Genomic DNA, 10,545 nt, shown 5'->3' on the forward strand with positions numbered 1-10,545 from the left:
GCTTAGACAGGAAAGTTGCCTTAAATTTGTAAAAAAAAAAAAAAAAAAAAAAAAAAAAAAAAACTGCATATAAACCACTGGAATATATATAAACATTACAACTAACAATAGACATGATAATCCAATTAGTAGGTACCATGGTTTTATATGTATAAGAATATAAAAATAATTGATTTTGAATATAATCTTGAAAATCTTAAGGGATGATTTCATATAAATTCTTAAACATCTCTCACATTTTTACAATTTAAGAAACTAATACTTTTAAAAAGTTAACACTGTTTATACTGATGGCAGGTAATCTATATATCAATTTACTTATAGCAAGTAATTCCTGCAGTTAAGTATTTTTATTAAATACCTATTTACCATAAGAGTAATATAAATTCACACAAATTATTAATCTGAAAACCTACTAAACAAGCACTATTATTTATACTTTAATCAAAGAATAGGTAAATGTACAATTTAGAAATAAGTGACTGTGAGTGTTAAGCACTCAAATACACCTGTAATGACAACCAGAGCAAATGCAAGAGTAAGGAGAGGAGGAATGGCTTGCTGTGATAAAATCGTTACCAATTCTATGTATCATAAAGGGGATGGACACTTCATAAATTACCCCTTGGTATAACCTTACTCAAATTCCTTTAAAATTTCCTTATCAAAACCATATAAACCAAGATAACATTCTGTCTCCCGGCATTATTCTCAGTTTACCATACTACAGTGGAAGCTCACTATAACTTACTCCACTATAGGCTAGATTAACAGCACAATTACACCTGTGAATCTTTTTTTAAAACTTTTGGAAGCAGATCACTCGAGATAATTGAAGAGTTCCAAGAACTGCTATTTCCAACCATGCATACTTAATTCCCAAATTATTTTCCACTATGAAAAATATAACATTATCAAGGGAAAAGGTGAAGAGAGGCCAAATCAATGATTTACGCCTACTCAGCACAATTATTTGGGAATATTATCATAGATAAAAAATTTTGAGTCACTGCAATTACCTTCTGTTAAGTGGTAGTTACTCTGGTAGAGTGTCCAGTCTTTCTACCATTCCAGGGGACTCTTGGAAAAAGGGCTGTGGAGAAGCAGAATTAGAGTCCTCCCCAGTATTCATCTGAATTTGTTAAGACCTCTTGTTCACAGACCTGTAACTCAGTGGCTTCAACTGTCGGTCCATCACAGATGGTATGTCATAATGGAAAGAATATAGGTTTCGGATTCTGATACAGGATCAAAGCCTGTCTCAGCCTCTTGCTATTGTGTGATCTTGGGCAAGTTATTTAGTCTTTTTCAGACTCAGTTTTCTCAGATATGAAATAATACACACTTATGAAGGTAGCTGTAAAGACCAGAAATAATGTATTTAAGGCACTGAAGACAGGGCCTGAAACACAGGCTCTCAATAAATGCCATTATGAATAGTAAGATCTACAAAGCAAAATCCAGTATTGAAGCTGTAATTCAGAGTATATTTTCATCAATTAAAATGTCTTATGAAAGGGTTAAAGTTAAATAATTACAATAGTTTATTACCATCAAGTTCACAAAAGTGATCCCGTGAATCATCATATCTTGCCCAGTCAATGAAAGCTTCTTTGCTTTGATTACTATGGGAAGGAGAAATAAAAAAGAAAAACTATTAAATTTGGAGTTGAAAATGTTAACACTGTATTCTAGTGTAATTAAAATAGGTAATTTGAGGTCAAAGATTAGGTGATGTCACATTCTGTTATTACATGAAGGAATGACAAAAAACAAGTTATATAAAAATACATATATTAATTTCCTTGGTTAATTCATATTTCTTAACTACATTGAATTAGGACTAGTTCAAAAATAATTTTGACTAGAAAATAACTTACAAATAAATATCACATGTAGTTAAACACAAAACTCAAGCTAAACTTTTCAATTCACTTAAAAATTATGTTAAGTATATTTTTTTACTGAAGTAGAAATTAAATATACTTTCAGAATTCTTTTAATTTAAATTACTTTTATACTTACAAGATCTAAAATACTAAGAACTGTATTTCTATAATCTCCCCTGCAATGTGGTATTCACGGGTTACATGAATGCCACTTTTATCATGGGTATCATTCCTTTTACATCCTACTTCACATTTAACAAAATCTATGATCAAGATTTCTAACTTGAAGAACTGATAAGGAACAACTACATTTATTGAAATCAACTTTGATCTACGTTAACTTAAACCTACATTCAGGCCTTCCCTGTATAGAATACTCATGATGGCAGGATCTATTCGAGAGGTATAATTTTGCTACCCTCTTTATTCATAACACAAAAGGAAAAAACAAGGTACAAAACAACTGTATAAATCAGGTACATAAAGGTAAGAATCAGGTAATTTCTAAATGTGGTACCTGTCATAATCGTGAATTTGTTTCGTAATTGAGAAACCGCTACAAAGAAGTACATAAGCTTGGCTGAACGACATCAACTATATCAATACATTTTTCCAGTTTAACTTACTATGTTATTTTTTCCTTATTGGAGTATATAATAAAAGTTAATGAAAAAATTGTACCATAGTTAACTCAACTGAAATACGTGATGCTGTAAACAATGCCTAATTACAGCTAAAATGACGTAACTAAAGTTGTGTTTACTAAGATAGAATCTATGTTGAAAACAGTGAAGAACAAATCAATAGTGACATAAATTCCTATTTTCTTGTTAACAGTATGACTGACTTTCAGGAACCTTCTTCTTTGAGCATCCTTATTTGAGGAGACACATTCTCATTTAAAACTTTGCTGATTATTTCACCTAACCCCTGCCTAAAACTACGGTGAAGTCACGTCTAAGTCACAAAAAACACTGAATGTGCATCTAATGCTAATAAAGCTGGCTCAGTTTGATTTATAAATGAGTTAGAAGGGGCCTTAGAGGTCATCCAGTTCAGCTTTTCCAAAAGTCAGTTTGAAGATGGATGCAACACTCTTTGCATGAGAATTTCTTGGGCTTAACTCAGCACTTCCTTTCAAGATAGTGTCCCGAGGTTATAGCAGTAGTTTCAAACTGGGAAGTGAGGAGCATAAAAGATGGAATAAGGAATGAGAAACTTTCTGGGTGTGATAAGTATTTTTTTTTTTTTTTTGAGACAGGGTCTCACTGCATCCAGACTGCAGTGCAGTGATGTCATAGCTCACGGTAGCCTTAACCTTCTGGGCTCAAGTGATCCTCCCATCTTCAGCCTCCCATGTAGCTCGGATTACATACACACGCCACCACATCCAGCTAATTTTTTTTATTTCTATTTTTTGTAAATATGGGGTCTCACTATGTTGCCCAGGCTGGTCTCAAACTCCTGGGCTCAAGTGATCTACCTGTCTTGGCCTCCCAAAGTGCTGGGATTACAGGCGTGAGTCACCATGCCCAGTCTCTCTCTCTTTCTCTACATAGATACATATGCATACACACACACACACACACACACACACACACACAGGTGTGTGTGTGTGTGTGTATTTTTTTTTTTTTTTCTGAGACACAATTTCACTCTGTCACCCAGACTGGAGTGCAGTGGCACGATCCTGGCTCACTGCAACCTCTGTCTCCTGGGCTCAAGTGATTTTTCTGCTTCAGCCTCCTGAGTAGCTGAGATTACAGGCACCCACCACCATGCCTGGCTAATTTTTTTTAGTAGAGACAGGGCTTCACCATGTTGGCCAGGCTGGTCTCGAACACCTGGCCTTACGAGATCCCCCTGCCTCAGACTCCCAAAGTGCTGGGATTACAGGCATGAGCCACCGCACCCAGCCTATGGTGTCTTAATTGTGATGACGTTATATGGCTGGACACATGTCAAAATCAAACTGTATACTTTATGTGCAGTGTATTATATTTTATTAAACCTCAAAATAAAGCTGTCTAAAGATTATAGTACCAATCGCTGGAGAAGTTGTAACTGATACACTGCTAGTAGCAATATAATTTGGTGGAAATTTTGGAAAATGATTTGGCAGTACCTAATACCATTCCTAGGTATATTCTCCATGGAAATGTACACATGTACCTACCAAATTTTATTTATTTATTTATTTACAGATAGGGTCTCTGCCACTCAGGCTGTAGTAAAGTGGCACAATCATAGCTCACTGCAGTCTCACACTCATGACCTCAAGTGATCCTCCCGCCTCAGCCTCTTGAGTAGCTGGGACCATAGGCACACGCCAGGCTAATTTTTAAAAATTTTTTGTAGAGACAGGATCTGACTTTGTTGTCCAGGCTGGTCTTGAACACGCAGCTTCACACAATCCTCCTGCCTTGCCCTCCCAAAGTACTGGGATTACAGGCATGAGCCACCATGTCCAGCTCTATCCACCAAAATATTTTTGAAATGGCCCGAAAGTATAATCTATCAACAGCAGAATGGAAAATGGAAACATGGTACATTCTTACTATAGAATACTATATGCTAATAAAAAAAAGAACTAAACGTTACTATGCCCAAAAACATGAATGAGTCTCAGATACATGTTAACAAAAAGAAGCCAGATACAAAAGAATATGTTCTATATCATTCTATTTATAAATAATTAAAACCAATCTCAGTCAGTATCTCCAAATCATGGTTAACTTTGGAAGATGATAATGACTAGAAGATACACATGTTAATCTTCTGGGCAGCAAGTATACTGCTCTGGATGGTGGCTATAGAGTGGGGTTCACTTTGGGAAGTTAAATTGCCCTTTACACTTAAGAATTTTATACTCTACTGTATGTGTATTATAGTTAAATTTTTTAGGTTTAAAAAATAATTTCTGTTCAACAAAAAACTATAAGCAAAATTATAAGACAAGTCCTAACAACCAATACAGCCAACAAAGGATTATCACATTACATAAAGAATGCTTACAAATCCGTAATAATTTAAAAAGCCAACCCAATGGAGAAAAAAATGACAAAGAATATAAACTGGCAATTTACCCCAATATCTTGTAATGACTTAAGCCTAGTCCCTAGATCATTCCTCTATTTACACTCTCTTCCTTGGTGATCTCATTCAGGTTTATGGCTGCTAAATACCATCTATTCATTGACTGACTTTCAGACCTCTCCCCTAATTCAGACTTGTGTATCCAACTGCCTACCTGAAATCTCCGAGTGGATGTCTCACAGGCAGCTCAAACTTAACAAATCCAAATTTGACTATAACTTTTTATCAAACTTGCTCCTCCTGTAGGTGTCCACAGGTCAGTAAATGGCAACTCCATTTTTATAATTCCAAATCTTGTAGTCATCCAAAAGCTCATATCTTCTTAATACCACATACCCAATGCTGCAGCAAATCCTGTTAGCTTTATCTTCAAAATACATCCAGAACCTGACTGCTTCTCATCACTTCCAGGGCTATCACTCGGTCTAAATCACCATAATAGCTTATTTGGAGTACAATAATCACGTAACAAGGCTTCTGCAACATAACATCAGGCTCCCTCAACACATCCCCTTACTCCTCTGTTCAAAACCTCCCAGTGACTTTTTATTCTACCCAATCTAAAAGCAATACTCATTATAATTGCTTTCAAGGCTCTGTAAGATCTCTACCTGCCCCACCTCCTGCCCCATCCCTAGCATCTTTTGCCCTTGTCTTCTGCTACTTTGCCCTTGATCACTGGGCTCCAGTTACATTGGTCTTATTGTGTTTAGGTCTAGGCATGGTCCTGCCAAGTGGGATTTCAACTAACATTTATATATACCTGGAATGCTCACCCCACAGGCAACCATATTATGACTCGTGCCTTCACCTTCTTCAGCAATTTGTTCAAATGACCTATTATCACTTAGGTCTCTCTGACCACCCAATTTAAAACAGTGCCACTCTCTCACTCCTAGCCCTCTTTGATCTTCCCTGCTTTATTATTTTCCCTAGCAGTCATCATTTTACTTCTCATATATTTTATTAAGTCAATAGTTAATAACACATTATTATTACGTTATTTCCTCCAAAAAGGATCAAGCTACACAAGGGCAGAAATTTTATCAGGTACACTACTGTATCCCTAGTACCCTAGAACAGTGCTTGGCACATTGTAGACATTCATTTGTTGAATAAGAAACTCAAATGTTCAATAAATTAAAAATGCTCAAATCCACCAGTAATCACAAAGTATAAATTAAATAGAAATGAGGTACTATTTCACACTCATCAAACGTTATCAACTTTTGGCAAGGATGTAGAGAATGGTACAAGCTCTCAGCACTGGGGTCAGTACATACTCATACCAAGTACTATGGAATGTCATCAGGCAGTATCAACAATGTGTACAAAAAGACAATCCTAAGATTCACCATTTTTATTTCTAATGTAAAAAAAAAATTTGGGAATGCTCAAGGTGGCATGTTTGTAAAATTAAATAATTGAAAATAGCTAAACATCCATCAATAGAATAGCTAAGTAAAATATGGTATATTTATATGATGAAAATCATTCACCAGTTAAAAGAATAAATCTGTGTTTCAACATGGACAGATCTAGAAAGCAAAATGTAATGGAAAAAGCTACAGAATGTTAAATATATCATTTATATAAAGGAAAATAAAACCATATATACAAAATAAAACTATTTTATACATATAAATACATGATAAAAACAAAAACACGGACTGGATATAGACCACCAAATTCATGACAGTAGATACCTCTACTGGATTAGGGAATAGAACGTAAGGAATTTTAAGTTTGTGATGTTTCTTGTTCCTTAAAACATATGGCAGAAATGTTAATATTTATTTATTTGGAATAGAGGCTTATTTATTTGAAATGGAGGATATATATGTGGGTGCTTCTTTTATTTTCCTATAATTAAATTTTTTCTTCAATAAGATTGCTAACTTATACTGAGTCATTAGCAATTGTAGTATGTAAATACAAATCTTTTTTTTTTTGCGGGGCGGTGGGGGGGGTAGTCTTGCTCTTGTCACCAAGGCTGGAGGGCAATGGTGCAATCCGGGCTGACTGCAACCTCTGCCTCCCAGGTTCAAGCAATTCTCCTGCCTCAGCCTCCCAAGTAGTTGTGATTACAGGCACCCAGCCACCATGCCCAGCTAATATTTGTATTTTTAATAGAGATGGGGTTTCACCATGTTCACCAGTCTAGTCTTGAATTCCTGACCTCAGGTGATCTGCTCACCTCAATCTCCCAAAGTGCTGGGATTACAGGTGTGAGCCACCATGCCCAGCTTATAAATGCAAATCTAATCAAAGGGAAATGTAAAGGAATTTCTGAAATGTCCCAATCCCAACTACTGATTATTCCCAACCACTGATTATGTCTAGTCATTTTACACTGTACAATTTGAGGCCATTTGTATATTATTTACGCTGATTTCTATTTAGAATAAGGAAAAATTAGCAGAAAAAAATATGAAATTGAACAGGCTAATAACTTTTACCATTCAAAATGTAACATGCAGACTGAATTACTATTTATAAAAAAATTAGGACTTCAAGTCCCTTCTTCCATAGTAATCAGGAAGAATGGATCCATAAACCCTGCTAGCTGAACAATCTTGTAAATTTCTACTATTTAAAAGATTTGCTATGGATGATATATTCTAGAAACTTAAGGATAAATCAGCCAAGAAGAGGCAAAGCTATCACAAAATTTAGGACAAAGAATAACTTTCTTCCTTTAAAAAATATATTAGTTAAAACTTTAACGGGTACAAAAATGTTTTACCAAAATCAAGGGAATATTTTCTTAATACTACCAAAATAAAACTTGCCTTAGTGTGCTGTTAATTGCTCCCAGTTTATTAGCTTGCTCACAGTCTTCTAATTCTTTGGTATTGTTTGCCATTTTCAAGTACTGCAAAGAAGTTCATAAGTTTAGTAATAATTATTGCCTTATTCTTTATTTCAGTTTCTACTGGCAGAATAATCAATCTGTCAACAATGATATGCACTAAATATAGATCATTCCATTATAAAAATCCCTGTCATATATAAGAAATACAAATGAAAATGAGGCAGAAATTTCCACCAATTAAATATTATTTCCATCAACAACGTATTAAAATTTAACCATTAGGCTGGCCACGGTGGCTCATGCCTGTAATCCCAGCACTTTGGGAGGCTGAGGCGGGTGGGTCACTTGAGGTCAGGAGTTCAAGATCACCCTGGTCAACACGATGAAACCCCGTCTCTACTTAAAAAATAAAAATTAGCCGGGTGTGGTGGCACATGCCTGTAATCCCAGCTATTCGGGAGGCTGAGGCAGGAGAATTGCTGGAACCAGTGAGGTGAAGGTTGACGTAAGCTGAGATCACACCACTGCACTCCAGCCTGTGTGACAGAGCAAGATTCTGTCTCAAAAAAATAAAAATGTAAAAATAAAATTTAACAATTAGCACTGATGTGTTTGTGATAATGTCAACTCAAAAAAAAAACCCTCTTGGGAGGTAAATTTGATCATATGTACACACACACATACACACACAGACACACAGTCACAGTTAGTTCCCAAGAGGGTTTTAATATACATAAAAGATAAATACACATACGTACGTGTGTGTGTGTGTGTGTGTGTGTGTGTGTGTGTGTGTGTGTGTGTGTGTGTGTATGTTTGCAAAATGCTTAAACCTTTGAACCTGCAGCCCCACTGAGAACACATCCCAAGGCAACCACTTTTTTTAAAAAAGGTACAACTGCCTTGGAAAATTATTTGGTATTATTTGTAATGTTGAGGTAGGCATGCCTTTGGTTCAGCAATCCTGCCTTGACATGCAGACCTAGAAAAGCTCTTACATGTGAGCATAACAAGACAAAGGACAAAAATGCTAGTGCATTACTGTTTGAAATAGCCAAAAACTGGGAACTGAAATGTCCATTGATAGAGGAATGGCTAATATGCGTTACAGTCATACAACTGAACACAGCTAGTAAGAGGAACAAATCCACATATACCAACAGAGAAAATTTCAAAAGCATAAGACAGTAAAAACACAAACTGAAAAAAAAAAAAAAGTTTTTAGCCTAAAGAAATAGAAAAATATTTAAGTTACAAAATTTTTTTTTATACACAATAAATTACATATTACTTGTGGGTACACATGCAATAAAAGTACCAAAGGTATTACTTGTAGATACACCTGAAATAAGAATATAAAACCACAGAAGGATACTTCAGAAAAATGGTTAGCTCAAGGGAGGGAGGAAGTAGAATGGACGGGAAAGAGCTGGGGGGTTTCAATTGTTTTTATATGGTTTTACTTATTTCAAATCTGAAGCAAAAATAAATAGGATAAAGTAAAAACAAAAGATTACACAGGAGAGAGCAAGAAGAAAATGGAAAGGACACACAAGAAGGGGACAGAGAAAGTGTACGATGACCTTTATCATGTAATGCATAGTCGTGAAAAACTAGAAATAAACAGTTATCTAAGAACATATCGATGGCAAAATAAATTATGATACTCTCATAAGGGGACAAGAACAATCATTAAAAATGAATATCTCAATACCATCTGAAAGTACTCTACTCAAAATCTCTTGGTAATTATTTACTCTATATAATTCTGAAACTGCCAGGCTGACTAGTTGAAACAAAAGACTAAAAATAGCTATGTGACAAAACACCTGCTGACTAGGGGATCCGAAGCTATAGTTACATTTAATAGTTCTTCCAGGGATTCCAAAAACAGTACTGAGCTAATTTCAAAAGAATCTAGGAACGTACAACCTACCCGTGATTGATGCAAGAGTTAGGGGTTTGGAATTCCGAGGCAAAAAGTCTCTGTTCCCAACTAACCACATTACGGTGCTTTATTATACCCACTGTCAGTCAGTAAATGGTAAGTTTCATGACGTAAAGCAGAAACACTCAAGGAAGAGGTGGGACTTACCTTATTAGAATGCCCAGCTTTGATTCCAACTGGAATTTTGCTCTTAAGAAAAACAAAAATTTTTAAAGTCATCTTTGTTTTTTTAAAATTTCTTCACAAATTGTCAATCCAATGTTCTAATTCATCAAGTATTTTGTTCTATGAGGGGCACATACACACTCACTCAAATTCTGTTTTCACACTATCTCATATGGTAAAAGAGTTATCCCAATATACAGACTATACAGTATAGAAAATTGAATGACATACACAAAGTCAGAAAGCCAAAATCAGCTCTAGTAACTCCTAATGCAGTATTTTTTATATTTACATAATTTAGGTTAACTGATAATAATCACTTCTTCCACAAACTTTGTTACCATAGAAAATAAACTTTTAAAAGTTCAAAATTCTTTGCAATGTATTATGTGCAATTTTAACTTCTGCTTTAATAAAGGGTAGGCAATTTTGGATTACTAGAAGGCTTTTTTGACCCACATAATTAACCTAGAGTTTACCAATCTAATCTAGGGTTTACCAATGGGAGAACTGTGTGTAGATGGAACATTCTTTTTCACAAGGCCAGTGATTAGTGTTTGAATAAATGTATCTGAATTATTACAACTGGTTTATCAAATAGAACTTTAAACAAAAATACATAATACATACAT

At 35.1% G+C, this 10,545-nt stretch overlaps 1 protein-coding gene across 1 annotated transcript in view; it reads right to left on the minus strand.

The window, feature by feature from the left end:
* Positions 1–10,545, minus strand: part of ERO1B (endoplasmic reticulum oxidoreductase 1 beta) — a 70,122-nt gene that overhangs the window by 31,494 nt on the left and 28,083 nt on the right. The window contains exons 4-6 of the mRNA XM_017526597.2: positions 9,896–9,937; positions 7,778–7,860; positions 1,552–1,625 (exon numbers count right to left, since the gene is read on the minus strand). Of these exons, the coding sequence (XP_017382086.1) occupies positions 1,552–1,625; positions 7,778–7,860; positions 9,896–9,937 (199 nt within the window). The remainder of the gene's footprint in view (positions 1–1,551; positions 1,626–7,777; positions 7,861–9,895; positions 9,938–10,545) is intronic.

The sequence above is a fragment of the Cebus imitator genome, unplaced genomic scaffold, assembly GCF_001604975.1.
Source record: "Cebus imitator isolate Cc_AM_T3 unplaced genomic scaffold, Cebus_imitator-1.0 Scaffold42, whole genome shotgun sequence".
Taxonomy (NCBI): domain Eukaryota; kingdom Metazoa; phylum Chordata; class Mammalia; order Primates; family Cebidae; genus Cebus; species Cebus imitator.